This window comes from Octodon degus, unplaced genomic scaffold (assembly GCF_000260255.1).
Source record: "Octodon degus isolate 3935 unplaced genomic scaffold, OctDeg1.0 scaffold00007, whole genome shotgun sequence".
Classification (NCBI taxonomy): domain Eukaryota; kingdom Metazoa; phylum Chordata; class Mammalia; order Rodentia; family Octodontidae; genus Octodon; species Octodon degus.
Genome location: NW_004524583.1, coordinates 17685601 through 17701046, shown reverse-complemented (window position 1 = coordinate 17701046; position 15446 = coordinate 17685601). Strand labels below are relative to the sequence as shown.

The window sequence follows — 15446 nt, the reverse complement described above, 5'->3', positions numbered from 1 at the left end:
TATTTGGTTGGTTGATTGGTTTTGACACATGGTCTTGCTATGTAGCTCAGACTGGCCTTGAACTCACTACATAGCCCATACTGGCCTCAGACTTGCAGCTCCTTTCATCGCAGCCTCCTCCCAAGTGCTGGGATTACAGGCCTGTGCTGCCACACTCTGCTCTGGTGATATTTTATCATTTTCTAGAATTCTATGGGTCTAATGCAATAAAAACTTCTTGGATCCAATTGGCTGAATTTTTACTTTCTGATCAAATGAAAGGGAAATAACAGGATTGCTCTTCTTTATTCCCCTCCCTGAGACTTTAGAAGGAGAAGGACCAGGGCCGGTCAAATAGCTCAGCGGATTAAAGCATCTGCAAGCAGGCCCGGGGGCCGGGGGTTTGATCCCCTGGCCCGCCATGCCCAGCACTTGGGAGGCTTAAAACAGGAGAATCACTACCAGTCCGATCTAGTAGTGAGATCCTGAACACCCTGTAGACCTTTCCCTAAAATACAAAAAAAAAAAAAAATCATATAGTTAATGTGTATAAGTAATACAACTTCCTTTTTAGAAAATCATCCTAGAGTGTGTGCAGTATGCAGGCCGTGGGGTGTGCGTGCCTGCTAGGGTTTGGCTCAGTGCTTCTGAAACTAAGGAGACAGAGCTGTGGCAATAGAATCATGAAGGTAATTGTAGACCAGGCTGGGCGGCACACAACCCACAGTTACAGCTACTGAGAGGCGCTAGCTGGAGGATCGTGGGTTTGAGGCCAGCCTGGGCAACATAGGGAGACCTGTCTTAAAAAAAGACTGCCCTGGGGCTGGTGAGATGGCTCAGTGGTCTAAAGCACCTACTTAGAACAAGCTTAGTCAAAGCACAGGGACTGCAGTTCGATCCCCCAGCACCACATGCCAGCCAGCCCGCCCCCTGGTGGGCTGAGCTGGCCACACACACACACACACAAATAAATAAATAAATAAATAAATAAATAAAAGCCCAGCTCTTGGAAGGCTGAGCCAGAAAGATCTGCAAGGGGGAGGCCAGCCTGAACTACATAGCAAGACTCTGTCTTAGAGAAAAAGAATCATGAGTCTCTGTGTGATACCTAACATCACTTTTTCCAAGCTCTGTTTTCTGTGAGAGCCCTCAGGGAATCTGTTGTCTCCGTCATTCCTCTGAATAGAGCAGCAGCCTCTCAGTGCTTCTGGAAGAACTTGTTAGTGAGACTTCCCTGGCTCTAAGGCCCGGGGGAAATTTGATTATGAGATTGTATTTATCCAGGAAAGCGGTGGTTACATTAAAACTTGGCCTTTTCCATTGATGACTGACCAGAAGCTCTACTGAGGATGAAAAGCAGGGGACAAAAAAGATGAAGAAAAGCAAGGAAAGGAACAAGGCAATGTTTAATAAAACTAAAGATCTTTGTGAAACAGAGGTTCCTCCTGGGTTGTCTCTCCTGTCTCCTGAGCCAGACCAGTCAGGACTTGTCCGAAGTGGACAGCATCTCCCCTGTCCAAGTGAGGAGACTTTTTTCTAGTCTGATGGCCCCTTTGCTCTCTCTGCAAAACCACGTATGCAGAACTTCCCACTGCTTTGGGAGTCCCTAAATGATTATTTCAACTTGATCCCCATTGGAAGGACCCAAAATTCCAAACTAATGTATCAGGCCCTAAAATGCCTGTGACACATCGCCACACTGGGAGTGTGGCTCTACTACTGTGTAACAAGAGGATACAAGGGCCAGGGAGATGGCTCAGTGGAATAAGTGCTTGTCTGGCAAGCGCAAGGGCCTGAGTGCAATCCCCAGCTTAAAAAAAAAAAATCCAAAAGGCTTGAGTTGTCAAGAATCAAATTAAGGTCAGCCTTAACTTAGAAGGCCTGCAGAAGGATGCCTGGGAATTCCCATACATCCCTCAGGATATCCTTTCGAAATAAAGCAAGCTCAGTGACAGAGCTTTTTGTTCAAACAATGGGGATCTTTAACTTCTAGTTCACATTTCTTTCTCAGATGGTGGCAATGCTTAGAAAAGTTGTAGGGAGCAGATGAAAGGAGGAGCATTTTCTACTCAGCATAAGGATTCTCAGGCAGTGAGTCAAGTTTGGAAAATTGTCCTTTCAGTGGTCAGTGAAGAGAAGCCCAATTTCCATCTAGTGGTGCAAGAAGGGAAAGCTGAATGAGATTCCAGCAAGAAGCCTTTGTGGGGGAAAAAAAAAAGCCTTTGTGGGTCAAAGTGACAGGATAGTGGCCTCTGGACAGGTGTCCTCTCCAGAATGTGACAGAACCTGGCCATGGGGGTGCACTGTATTATTCAACAAGGCAATCCAGAAAAGAATAAAATGATCGCCGCGCTCCCAGCAACAGTATCCTATTCCTGAAAGCTGACCAAGCTGTCTCCAAAAAATGTTCAAGAGGCCAGGGAGATAGCTCAGTAGAAGAAGTGCTTGCCTGGCAAGCTCAAGATCCTGAGTTCAATCCCCAGTACCAAAAAAGAAGGAAAGAAAGAAAAAGAAAGAAAGAAAGCAAGCAAGCAAGCAAGCTTGAGATTGCATACAGTTGGCCTGGTACAGCGCTGTGATGCCTTCCTACTTATGATTTTCCAACAACTTCCCAATATGTTTAACTAAAGGGCCTACTCTTCTTCTGCTCTTTATTCCTCTTTTTTACTTTTGCTTTTACACCAGTTCTAGAAAGTCATAAAATCATACGACCCACCTTCCCTGCAATCCCAACTGTCGCTGTGAACCAGCACAGCAGCCTGCTTTCCAGCCGTCATTAGTGTGTCCTCTCAATGAGAGGCTCCCTCTACCAAAGCGGTGTGCCCCTGCAGTTTGTGCCACCCCTCTGCCCTCTGATCAGGAAGGAGAGACAAGAGCCTGGCTGTTTCCTCGCCTGCACTTTATTGGACTCATCCAGCAGGCTGGCTCCAGCCGTTCACACTGCTCAGACACCACCCATAGCATTTAGGACGGTACCGTCATTCTGTGAAGGCCCAGAGCCCAACTGGCCCTAGCACTCCAAGTTGGATCACCAACCAGAGGGTGGAGAATGGAGATGGAAACAGATGGGAAGGGCAAGGCTCTTGGGGGAAGGCGGTGAGGTCTAAGCAAAGCTTGATCCAGCAGGACCTGAGAGCACACTGTGCTAGGAGAATACTTAGGGACTGGAGGGGGAGGGGAGGGAAAGGATGGGGGAGGGGTGGGGGAGGGGGCAGGTCCCTGTGCGCAGCTGCTCACATCATCTATATGGCAACCTTGAGCAGGCGCTTGATGTCAGGCTCAATGTTAATGGTATGAAAGGAGCGGCTGTAGCGGCGGAAGGGCTCCCCCTCAGGCCCTACGAGGAACTTCTCAAAGTTCCAGGACACATCTGAGCGCCGCACTGGACTCCACGTGATAAGCTTGGGATCAGTCATGAGGGAAAATGGGTCATCGTAAGGGTAGGGGAGTTTGTCCTTCAGGTAGGCGAAGACAGGGTGCTCGTTCTGCCCGTTCACCTCACACTTCTGGAGGAGAGTAAAGGTGGGCTGGAATCCACCCCCGGGGCGGACGTACTTGAGACTGTTCAGGATCTCCTCATTTTGACAGTTTTCCTGGAAGCAGAAAAAGACAGAGGGGAAGGGGAAATGACAGATCCACCTGCAAATCCTTCTGCCTCCTTCACCCCCTTCCCAGGCTCATTACCCGCCCTTCCCTCTCCCTTTCTCTCTGACACTCCACATGAGCTCTCTTCTCAGAGTTGTGCTCTCCGCTATTGTTTTATAGTGGCGCAAGGCCTCTTCTGGAAGTTCTTACAGCTCTGAACCTGGCTCTTCTTGCACTTAATGATCCGACTGATCCCAGCTGTCTCTGGACAGCTCTTGAGTTATTGTCTGAATCTTCAAGGAACCTTGAATTCAGGGCAGAGAAGAAAAGGAAAGGGGTTCAGGTCACACTACCTGGACCCTGTCCTACTTAGGACAAGCCTATCAAAGCTTCTAGCTCTCGGCCTGCCTTGTCCTACAGCTCAAGTGCAAATAGGAGCAAGCTTGTACCCTAGCCAAGGAGCTCTAGTTTTCAGACGCCAAGAAAGTAAAGCAAGTTAGAGGCAAGAGCAAATGTTCTCTACCTGGAACTACCTAGTGGGGGACAGCCAGGATATTACAACAGGAATGAATCAAATTGGGTAGAGGGTTTAAGGTTCAAGAATGTGTGTGTGTGTGTGTGTGTGTGTGTGTGTGTGTGTGTGTGTGTGGCGGGGGTGTGTGTCAATTGATAAAATAAGTGCTTGGGGCTGAAGTTCATTGTAATTATTCCTTCCACATCTAGGGTGCTATCCATCACACCCCATCTTCACTCCTTGCATTCAACTATGGATGCTTTCATTTAGAAGCTGTCACCTGTCTTTCCCTCCCTACAGCCCTTCCTGTCCTGTATCCGCTCAGCACTCCCCATCCTCAACAACCACAAAGGCCTGTAAGAACCCTTACTTTCCACCCCTGCACTCCGGTCTGAAAGTATCTCCCTCTGGAGAAAGTTCCTGCCTCCAACCTACAGAATCAATTAGACCAGTCAGGTCTAGGCTTCGTGACACTCCTGAGCTTCCCCTGATCTCTATTAGACTTCTTATCTCTCAGTACATGGCTGGCTTCTGGACTCCTTCCAGCAACCAACTAGCTCAAACATGGGTTGTAAGGCTGAAGATATTGGGGCTGGAGATGCCTCTGAAGAGATTGTGCCTCTTCTGTCTCCCCTACCCTGGTGAAGGCTGGAAAGAGAACTGAGGGGAGGAAACAGCAAGTAGTCATGGTCTGGGCTCTGGCTGGTCATATCTGAGCCTTCTGCCTTCCTGCTTACACCTTGGCCAATCCTCTCTTACCTTCATGCTGCTGTGAACTAAGGGAATGAAATTCGGAGGATACACTTGGGGACATATGGTCTGCTTGTGCAATTAAAGTCATAATTAGAAGAGCACTTGAAGTGTGCAGGCTGAAGGTCTGTAATGACTCGGCTTATTATAAGGAGGCAGATGGGTGCTACCCAGAGGAGACGCCTCCCTGCTGTGAACCTTTCTCCTTTTTCCACATCTACTTTCTACTGCTGATTTAAACAAATGAGTCTTCAATCTAAGTAACAAATTTGTGTTTGCCTAGTACTCTGTATTTTCCTACTTCCTTCCATATATCTTATCCTCTTAACCTCACTGCAGGCCTCTGAGTGGATATTATCTAAGAAAAATTGTCCTTTCCAAGGGCACAGAGCCATGAAAGAACGGAATGAAGATCTCTTGAGTCTGTCCAGTCCTGGTTTGATCCTTAACTTTGTTTTTCCTCCACTCATTCAACAAATATTTCATGAGCCTCCCATGCAACTGGCACTGAGGACATAATAGAAAGAAGACCATACCTGGTCCCATCCTTCATGGAATAGAGTAGAGAAACAATAATTAAACATACACTTTCCATGTTTAACCTCAAAACTTATCTGTCTCCCTTGGTGCTCACATGCACCTGAAGACCTAGCTGCAAAAACATGACTCCAGACTAAGACACATGGTCGTTCACCCCTCTCCAGGGTCCTCCTGACCAAACTATGTCAGCCCAGTTCTCTGGTACCACAAGGAACCACTCACCTGATGTCCGAATTGGTTGCAAGGGAAGCCAAGAACTACCAGGCGCCTGGGAAAGCGGCACTGCAGCTCGTTGAGCTGGGTGAAGTCCCGGGTGGTCGTGCCTCAGAGGGAGGCCACGTTCTCAATCAACACCGCCCTACTGCGGAATGTGTTGAAATCTATCTTCTCCCCATCCAGACTGATGGCGCTGAGGTCGTAGAAGGACTTGGCAATGTAAGCCATGGTGAAGAGCAGAGCCCAGTGGGGTGAGCCCACTTAAGGGTCTAGGAAAAGGGTGGGGAGGAGGAGGAGCTGCAGGGATGGGCAGGACGCACAAGAAGCCTTTGAGAGATCCCTGGATGACTTTGCAAAAACAAGCACCCACCTGTGTGTGTTGTTTGAGCAGGGAGGTTGCTCCTCCTCCTCTGAGACTGAACAAAGCCACCTCGCTGCCCCACCCTGCTGGCAGACTGGAAAGGGGCAGCTTGATATCTATGAGCACCCGTGAATAATTCACTACTTGCAGGAAACCAGAGCCCTAAAGGTCAAATGGGAGGAAAAAAAAAAGGAGGGAGGAATGCAAGATTGACTTCTGCTTGCCCCAGCAAGTACTTTCCTCCGGCACAGGTATTCCTGCAGTGCTTTTCTGAGGTGCCAGTCTCTGAGTTGTGTCTTGAGAGGTCAAAGTCTGGCAAGATCTAAAAGATGGGGAAGGGGGTCGGGGCTCATGCCCACCTTATGGGACAAACACCGAGATCTGTATAACTGTTCACATTTTTCTCATTAGCTGTTGCTCTCTATAAAGTCAAAGAGACACAAACCAGAGGGCCCCACGAGGACAATGTGTCATTTTCAAGCACCTCATTTGCATCAGGCAGAAGAGGTACAGTTGTGTTTGTCCTGTTTCCATGGCTGGCTCTCCTTGTCCTTGGGGCCCTTCTCCCTTGTCCCTGCGCTGTCCCATCTCCCATGTTGATCCTCTCCCGTCTCCTTGACCCCCACGCCAGAGTCCTGAGGATGCAGCCGTTGCTGGGATAGTGCTCACGAGCAGGTGGGTAGGCTCCAGGTGGATGAACTGCTGCTCCCACTTCCCCTCAGAGAGAGCTGCAGCCCAGCCCTCGGAGGCCTTGTGCGGCTCCCTAGGAAGGAAGGGTGTGGGGAGGTGGACTGCTGAGGTGCCAGGCCAAGAGGACAGCACTGCCCGACCTCTCAGGGCCTGCTGAGGACTGGCATGGAGACCCACCCCCAGATGCCTCTGAAACTGAAAAGACCCTGCAGTCACTCCATTCTTCAAGCATCCTCCAACTAAACAAACCATTTTTCAAAATAATTTTTAAAGTGCCCAGCTTCTCCATCAGTGAAGCCAGTAATTAGACCTTTCCCGGCTTCAAGAAAATTTTTAGTAAGAAGGCCGGTGTTTCCCAGAGTGTTTTCACAAGTAGGCTTTCAGTGGGAACTGTCTCCCAGAACAAAGCCTAAGCAAGGCTGGGAGCAGCTGTTCTTGAGACTGATTTATGGAGGAAGTGGAGGAACTGCCCACAAGGGAGTACCCCACTTTTCCATCTTGTTTCTTGTTCCCGGGCTTTTTAAGTACATGGGAACCATGTCTCAACTGGCTACTCCCTAAAAACTAGTTTCCATTATCCAAGTGGAATGGAATCATTTGCCAACAAAAGGGTGACAGGATCTACAGAGCCAAGTGTGTCCCCTGCTGAGGCTGGGTGCAGTTCCTGGACGCAGCCAACAAACGTCCCTTCCAACTCACTGAGTCAGAGGGACTTGGTACCAACAGTGGGCGAAGCCCTCACATTAACTTGCTAGGTTTATGTGTTTGCCTAGGGCTCCCCCCGTCCTTGGGCAGCCAGAGAAAGCTCCTCTTCGCTGCTCCTTTGCAAGCCCTCCTTGGGGCAGGTGGGCCACAGGAGTGCAGAGTGAAGACAGGGGACATGGTCTCCCTTTCTGCCAGCTCAACTAAGGAGTTGCACACACACACACACACACACACACACACACACACACACACACCCCGCTTGCACCCCTACAGTTAGCTACACCTTCTGGGGTGCTCAGAGATTACCTGTTTCCAATTTTACTTCCACTGGCCCTGTTCTCCTGGGCATGCCCTGGCAACTGTCCTGTCCTTGAAGCCTTCTGCAGTGTGCTGGTTGCTTTCTGGAGCAACCCTGACTGCTTGCTCAGTTCTGACTGCAAATGAGAATTGCTTATAGGGTCTCTTTCAAATAGAAACACCAGCAATTCCTTCTCCAGATGCCGTGGCGGTGGCTGCCACCCATCATTCTACTACTGTTACTCGGGGCGCTTCGGCAAATCTTTGAAGCTTCCAAGCACCTGTTTCCTTATCAACTGAACACTGATAAAGACAACCACCTTCCTTCTCCTATGCAGTGATTGTTAGGATCAGAGGAAATAAAGTATCACAGGTGCTCAGTAAACTATGAAATGTTTTTGTTTTTTGGGTTTTTTTTGGCCAGCTCAGCCCACCCTGATTGAACTGTGGTCGCCTTCGCCTGCCTAAGCTTGCCTAAGTAGGCTCTATAGACCACTGAGCTATCTCACCAGCCCCTAAGTTCTTAAGACTGCAATTGCCCTGACCTGTTTTACTTCTTCCTTCTACCCTGACCCCATTCCCACATGCTGATCACTTAGTCCCTCACACCTTCAGGAAGATCTGCTTCTCATCCATCCTGCACAGATGAAATCTGCTATGCTTTAAAGACTCCCTGTTGCACCTTGGATCTAAATGTCCCCCCCAAACCCCATGTGGTCCTCAGTGAAGCTTTGATCTAGGGTGCATGCTGCTGGGACCAGGGCTGTGAAGCTGGGATTCAAGATGCCCCCACCTGGGAAAGTGCCACCTGCCCTAAGGGCATGTAGCCCACAGGCTGTATGGGACAGAAAGTGTCACTGCCTTCTGTCCTCTGAGACATTTCTCCTCTGATACCCCTCTGCCACACCGGGCTGCCTTGGAGCCAGCTGACTGCAGCGACCTCTACAAACTGAGCTAAATAACCCTTTCCTCCTTTAACCTTGGGGGCTGAGTATTTTCTTTCAAAGATGAGAAAACAAGATAACACCCCACATATACCCCAACATAGATGTTTAGTGTCCTCCAGTGACTGGGCTTAATCTTATTTCTGCAGTGGGAGCTGGGCTTCTTTGCAGGCAGCACTAAGAAAGGTAGAGAACTGAAGACAAAGTTTGCCACGTCCATGGTCACTCTGTGGCTGCTGATTGGGGATTCTGGGCCTCCTGCATCAGGACTCCCACTCCTGCTCTCACCTCACCCCCAGGCACCCAGCAAGCCCTTTTCCTTGGGGCATGCACAGCAGCCACACTTGTGGTTTGAAATATTCTTTATTTTGTAAACATCTGTGTTTAAAATAAATGAACCCTGCTCACAATTGGGATAATGGATTGGAGACACAGTACACGAAGTTCACCTGTCACAGGGAGATGGCGGGGCTCAGGAGCAGGTGGTACCCAGGGGCCGAGCCGAGTCTCAAGGCACAGGGCCAGAGACCATGCCAAGAAGGCAGGCCAGAACAGCCTGTTCAACAGTCTAGGCTCAGGACACCGCCTGGCCACCTGCAGGGCATGGGGGCGGGGTAGGTGGAGGCCAACTGTGGTTCTGCTAAGTGCAGCTGCACCCTGAAATCCCAGCCCTTTTTGCTTCTAGCCCTGGCCCTGTTGGAGAGGGCTCGCTGGTCCAGGCTTTCCCTTCCAGACCCTTAAGTTACAATAAAAAATATAATCCTTTCCTGAGGAGGCTAGGAGAGAAAGACACTGGTGCTCTGCCCGATCTGCAGGGCGCACAGGACACTGGCCTACAGGTGGGAGCAGTGCCTCATGATTCTCCTTTCTCAGCTCCTGGCTGAGGGCAGACAGGCCTGGCAGCCCCACCCTGCCCCCCTCCACGTGGCTGCTCCCGTCAGTCCTCGCAGCCAAGCCATCATGGCTTCATTCTAAGGCCTCAGCTTTGAAGTTTCTCATCTGCCAATGACTTATTCCTATTTCTGCTTTTTTCTTTCACCGTCCTCACCTCTCCTCCACCCTGAGCCACCCTCTCCTGCTGCCTCTCCCCAGGTTGGTCCAGAGCCAGGAGGAAATGTCCAGTGATTTTATCTTCACTTCCTTCTTTGGAGGAATAAGGAAGGGGAGCGGGGTTGGAGTGGTGGGGTGTGGTCTTGGTTGGGGAACAATGCTCAGTGCCTGATTCTTCCTTTAGGTTCCAGCCCCAGGCACTCAATCCTCTTCCCTGGGCTTCTCCCACCTCAGGATGGTGACACAATGACCACCAGAGTCCTTCAAGTTGCTCTTGGGATATAGGGGTCAAAGAACCTTCCTGAAAGCAAAATGGGGAGGAGGGAAGTCCTCCCTGCCCTGGCAGCCACAGTGCAGCTGGCAGATCCTCAAGCCTGCGAAGTGGCAGGAGGGCCAGATAAGCCCTGTCTCAAAGACTAGAGGACAGCACCAGGGCCATCTTTCGCTCTTCCCAGGAGTTTGCCCTTCCCCACAGGTGCTAAGGCCTAGGGAACCTTGGTGGCCAAAGGCTGGGTTCAATCAAAGAGCCACACAGTGACATCACCTCTCACATCTGCCTGAGATTCTGAGGAAAAGTTCTCACACAGGCAAGGAAGAGGAGACCAGGGGCCCTGGCTGCTGCTGCTGCTGCTGCGGCCCCTCTGCTTTGTGCCTCGCGGCCCCTGGCCTGCTTGCACCTGCTCTGCCATCTAAGAGCTGGGCGTTCCCTTCCAAGCACTCCCCTTTCTGGAGTTGTGGTTGGCCTGACAGTGTCACCGGCTCTCCGGCGCCCCGGCACTCAGGCCTTGGTGCTGTCTTGACACTCTGGAGCCCAGAAGGAGAGAAACTGTACGTGCTGCGTGAGAGGTAGCGCATGGAGGTGACGTTTTATCCCTGCCACCCCGCGTCATTTTCTCTTCTCTGAAGCAGCCTCTGAACTCAGTTCCCCATAGAGATGGGGCAGCTGAGCAGGGCCAGAGCTCAGGCAGGGGGAGCAGGCAGAGGCAGGATGGTCCCAGGCTGAGGACCCCCAGCTGGCATTTCCTTCCTACCTCTGAGGTCCTCAGGGAGACAGGCCCATGGCACAGGCAGGAGCAGTGGGGCGGGAGGAGGAGGAAGCACCCTTAGCCTTGGCTCACCCCGGGGCAGGGTGGGGGTCCTCCCCGGGGCAGGAGCGGGACTCCCCGTGACCCCAGGCCCATCGCCTTTGCGGGGTTGGAAGGAAGGAGGTGCTCCAGGAGCGCACAGCAAGCAAGACACAGGCAGCGCGTGGGAGGGGCCACCATACGGAGCACGAGGAGGGAGAGCGTGGGAAGGGCAGAGCAGCCAGACGCGTGAGGAAGGACAGCGACAGCTGCAGCTGCTGCCTGTGGTCTCAGCCACTGCCGGGGAGCTGGGCGTGGGGCGCTGCTCGCAGCACACTGGGGGTTACAGCAGGCCAAAGGAAACCACTCCAGGATAGTGGGACCAGGGACCAAGGCTGCTCGGAGAGGACGGCAGAGCAGCTCTCAGGGCCAGGCTGGGGCGCCGAGCAGCTGTTGATTCACAGGTCATCAAGGAGAGGGCAGTGGCGGGCCCAGCCCAGGCTCCCGTGTCCCCCAGGGGAACAGTTTGTGCGGGGCGCTCCACGCAGGACCCTCAGCACCAACAGGTTTTCGAAGAGTTTACAGGGCCCTCGGGCTTGCCCTCCTCTTCCTCCAGCTCCGCCAAGGCCAGCTGGTTGCTAGCGCGCACACGGAGTCCGTCCAGCTCCTTCCTGTGGGCCTGCAGCACCAGCTCCGTCAAGCGCGTGAAAGACTGGAAACCAAGACCGGGTCAGTGGGGGGTCGCTCCTCCCCGCAGCCCGCGTGGCGGAGGGGCCACCTCCTCCCCCTTCTGCCTCCCGCTCTGCAGCTCAGCCGGAAGGGCGCTGGTCCCCACCACTCTCACCTCTTTGATGTTGAGGTTGGTGCAGGCACTTGTTTCGTAGAAGTCCATGCCGTACTCCCTCGCCAGCTGCAAAACAAGACGGCCTTTCTGAAAGGGGACTAGGAGGCAACCTCCACGTGGCGCGTCCTCCTTCTGCCATGCTCTCACACATCACACTGTGTTGTGACAATTCCTCATAAGCTTGAACGTTCCTTCCAGGACAAGGCGGGCAGAGAAGGGGGTGTTCTGTCCCTCCAGCCCACCCAGACATCACCTAAACCACCAGGATTCAAAGACAGCAACATGCAGTGGCAGTGAGCCCCACTGGTGCAAACACAGGCCCAGAGCACCCCGGCCCAGGCCGGATCACAAGTGCCGCCCCCACCACCCAACAGCTAAGCCGCCTGGGCAAGACTTGTTCGCCCTCAGCCTGGCCTCCTTCTCAGCTGAGCAGAGCAAGAGTGGCTGTCACCCACTGTGCAACGCATTGGGTCGTGCTTTCCTCCCCCTTCCCAGGTAGAGGAGTGGCCCCCGAGGGAGATGGGCTCCTGACTGGACTGACATCTATGGCAGCAGCCTTCCTTCTGCGTCCCTCCCATGGGGATGTTCTCTCACAGAGGTCACCTGCTGGGGAGCCTGGGGCCATAGGAGCTGCCGGAGGTCTTTCTATGTAGACTCAAGCCCCCTCCTGAAGGACAGCCAGCAGACTTCCGGGCTGTGGATGCCATGGATGCGTGAGGGGACCCGATGGCGGGGCGTACTCTGGGTGCCTGCTCACAGGATGGCCCTGACACACAGCACAAGACCCAGGTGGGCGCTGCTTACCTGCTGCCCTTGCTCCCTCCCCACTTGCCGTTTCTGTTCTTCATCCGCTTTGTTCCCTATGAGGATCTTCTGGACGCCTTCTGGTGCATACTATAGCAAGGGACAGGTAGAGCTGCCGGTGAGAGCTGCCCTCCCCCACACCTCCCCCGAGAGCTGCTGCCACACCTGAGCACAGGGACAGGCAGAAAAAGCTGCCCAGATGCAGGTGCCAGGCTCCCCCAAGGACAGAACCCCCTCACACACACACACACACACACACACACACACACACACACACAGTTTTGCTTCCACAATTTTAGTCAACTTGCTGTCAACCATGGCGGATAATGGGGGACTACTATACCATTGCTGGCGCCAGGAGTGCCAGGGACAGCCTAGAGTAGAAGACACTCTGGCTCATGCTAATGCCTTCTTGGGCTGAACAAGTGCCATCTGAGCTGGGAGGGACACTGGACTTTAAACCCAGCCCCCGTCTGGTGGATAGTGCAGGAGGCCCCTGAGTCCCAATGGCTTGCCCAGGGCCATGTGCACAGCCAGGCCCAGGAGCCCAGCTAGCAGCTCTACCTGCTCCTAAGGCTTCAGGGGGAAAAGTGCTCACAGGGTGGGCCTGAAACTGACTCCTTTCTGGGGAGGTACAGAGGGATTTCATCCAGGGGCGTGGGCAGTCAGATTTGCCAACAGCATGTCCTCACCCACCCTGAGCACTTCACTCTTCCTGCCTGACCCTTGCTTGGCCTTCCCCACCCTGTCAGCGAGGCGGTGTCTCCTACCTCGTCCACGTCACTGACCCACTTCATGATGTGTTGGTAAGAACGCTCACTGCTGATGTCATAGACTAAAAATATTCCCTGAGGAGAGAGGGAAGGGGAAGGGGAGAGGGAGGGACAGGAAGAGGGAGAGGGAGAGGGAGAGGGAGAGGGAGAGGGAGAAGGAGGAGAGGGAAAGGGAGAAGGAAAGGGAGAGGGAGAGATGGAGGGAGATGCACACAGACAGTGCAGTTGGAGCCACACTAGGACTCTTATAAACAGGCCCCTCCATTCTCTGTGTAGTGTGAGGACCCAGGGCATCTGCAAATGCCTGCTGCTCTCAGGCCCCTACAGCTGCCACCCTGCGACCATCACAAAACCCTCTGGGGAAGGAGGAACATACCACATGCTGTGACCTGGGCCCTTGGTGCAGAATCCAAGGTTGAAAGGGGGTAAGGGGCCTGCCTACAGTAAGTGCACAGGGAGTTAAGGAATGAACAATCTTTCTTAGGGCAGACTAAAAGGCTGCCCTGAGGGTGCCTCCCTGCCAGCAACCCGAGGGCTCTATTTTTGGGGACAGTGACACAGATACCTCAAGTACCCAGAGCTGGGCAAGCAGGTGGCAGCTTCCCACCTTCGAACCCTGAAAATGGTGGCTTACCTGGGCCCGTCGATAGTACTGCTTTGTGATGGTCTGGTATCTTTCCTGCCCCGCTGTGTCCCTGCAGTAGAAAGCCAGTCCCTGAGAGGAGCAGAAACCACAGGAACGGGCAGGGAAGGGTGAAGGAACTGGGAGACTGTGCCCTTGCAGTAGAGGCTGGGGAGCTGCAGCGCGAAAAATCAGTGGTGCTTTGGTCCCCAGAGGGATCCGAACACACTGGACTGCAGTGACAGGCCCGGTTCCCTCTGCTAGCTCTGGCAGGCCCTGCAGGCCGTTGGCCTTTCTACCCACACCTGGGCCCACAACCCAACTGGTTTTAACCAAGTTTGAACAACGCTCTTCTTAAATTTGGCCATTGTGGCCAGGCTTGGTTATACGGGAGAAGGCTGCTAAATGCCCAGTGCCCGTGGCACTTCTCAAGGTAAACCCTGTGCATTACAGGATGGAGAGCAAGCTCCAGAACTTCCACGAAGGATACTTCCGAGTTCCGGCTGGAGAGCCACAGCAGCCCCTGGTGGCTACTGCTGGAAACTGCACCATGCTGTAGGCGGAACTCAGGGTACCACCCTAGGGATGGGGTGGAGCTTTCCCTCCGTAACCACGGTGTGGGAAATCCTAAGGGAAAGCCTAACTCTAAATCAAACCCACAGTAGGCAGTTTACCGATTCCTTTTCATCCCTGCCCTTCAGTGACTTGCGTTCAATCCCACAGCTTCCTAAAATCAAGGTTAAGCTCCTGGGAGCAGGCGATGGCTTTTGGGCTTTCCTCCTTCATAGTGGGGTCCACTTATCCCAGAGGAAGCTGAGGGAGTTTATGGCAACGGCAGCTAAGAAGTAGCCCAGGCTCCTCTCCTCCTTCTGCCCAACTCACCAAATCTGTATCCGTACTTTGATGCCATCTACCTCTATGGTCTTCATCTTAAAGTCAACACCTGAGGAAAGAGCACAGGCAAGAAAAGAAGTCATCTGCTGAGACCCGAGTAGGAGGAGTCCAAGGCGCTCACACTTCGGGGATTTTCTTTTGGCTCAGTGTGGTAGAGATGGTATCAGGCAGCGATGGCGCGTTTTAGAGCTATCAGAGATAACAAACAGCTGACTGTGGCATGCATGCTGTGGATTCGCCACCGCTGGTATAAATAAGGTAAAGGCCTTCTTGAACCATAACCTGATCCTAAAAAAGTGTCCAGTGTTTCCCTTCCTGGACTGAACTGAAAGTTGCCAGCAGTAGAGGATTCCAGGGAAACGGAGGCAGAAAGCAGATTGCAGAGTTGTGTTTCACATTGCATAAAATGATCCTTCCTATTTATACAGCTGAAGAGACCACTTGCATCCATCCTTCTTTAACCCCTAGGAATTGGAATCCACATCATCTGCCTGGGTCCCTCCAGCACCTCTGTCTCGTTAACGACCAGGAATGTGGGGCGAGATGGACGGTGGAGAACGGCAGGGGGCGCTGTTGTGCACGACGGAGCGGGAGCAGGAGCAGAAGCTTTGCAGGCTGGCTTACAGATTCTTGTCCGCTTAACTCATAAGGATACTTTTTTGGGTTTTTTTTCCCCTCTATTTATAACAGGGTCTGCAGGGTCTCACTACACAGATCGGACTCAGTGATTCTCCTGTTTTCAGCCTCCCAAGCGCTGGGATTACAGGTGTGCGCCACCACACCCAGTCTCAATCGCTCTCTGCGCGCCCCCCCC

At 52.8% G+C, this 15446-nt stretch overlaps 2 protein-coding genes across 7 annotated transcripts in view; both read right to left on the bottom strand.

The window, feature by feature from the left end:
- Nucleotides 1–2863: 2863 nt before the first annotated feature.
- Nucleotides 2864–7505, bottom strand: Gpx2 (glutathione peroxidase 2). 3 transcript variants are annotated; one of them, XM_023702874.1, is made up of 3 exons: nucleotides 5955–7505; nucleotides 5591–5853; nucleotides 2864–3572 (listed from the first exon to the last, which is right to left on the bottom strand). In XM_023702874.1, the coding sequence occupies exons 2-3, from the start codon at nucleotides 5810–5812 to the stop codon at nucleotides 3222–3224; spliced, it is 573 nt and encodes a 190-aa protein (XP_023558642.1). In that variant the 5' UTR covers nucleotides 5813–5853; nucleotides 5955–7505; the 3' UTR covers nucleotides 2864–3221. The 3 variants fall into 3 exon arrangements, with proteins under 3 accessions (XP_023558642.1, XP_023558640.1, XP_004624838.2); XM_023702872.1 differs by having other exon boundaries at nucleotides 5591–5881; nucleotides 5955–7504; XM_004624781.3 differs by lacking the exon at nucleotides 5955–7505 and having other exon boundaries at nucleotides 5591–5948.
- Nucleotides 7506–8931: 1426 nt separating this feature from the next.
- Nucleotides 8932–15446, bottom strand: part of Rab15 (RAB15, member RAS oncogene family) — a 21440-nt gene continuing 14925 nt past the window's right edge. For 3 of the 4 annotated variants that reach the window (XM_023702853.1, XM_023702864.1, XM_023702860.1), the window contains exons 2-7: nucleotides 14621–14681; nucleotides 13751–13811; nucleotides 13114–13191; nucleotides 12344–12433; nucleotides 11540–11626; nucleotides 8932–11407 (exon numbers count right to left, since the gene is read on the bottom strand). In XM_023702853.1, coding sequence (XP_023558621.1) covers nucleotides 11249–11407; nucleotides 11540–11626; nucleotides 12344–12433; nucleotides 13114–13191; nucleotides 13751–13811; nucleotides 14621–14681 — 536 coding nt within the window. In that variant the 3' untranslated portion in view covers nucleotides 8932–11248. The remainder of the gene's footprint in view (nucleotides 11408–11539; nucleotides 11627–12343; nucleotides 12434–13113; nucleotides 13192–13750; nucleotides 13812–14620; nucleotides 14682–15446) is intronic. The other variant, XM_004624782.2, reaches the window with a different exon arrangement.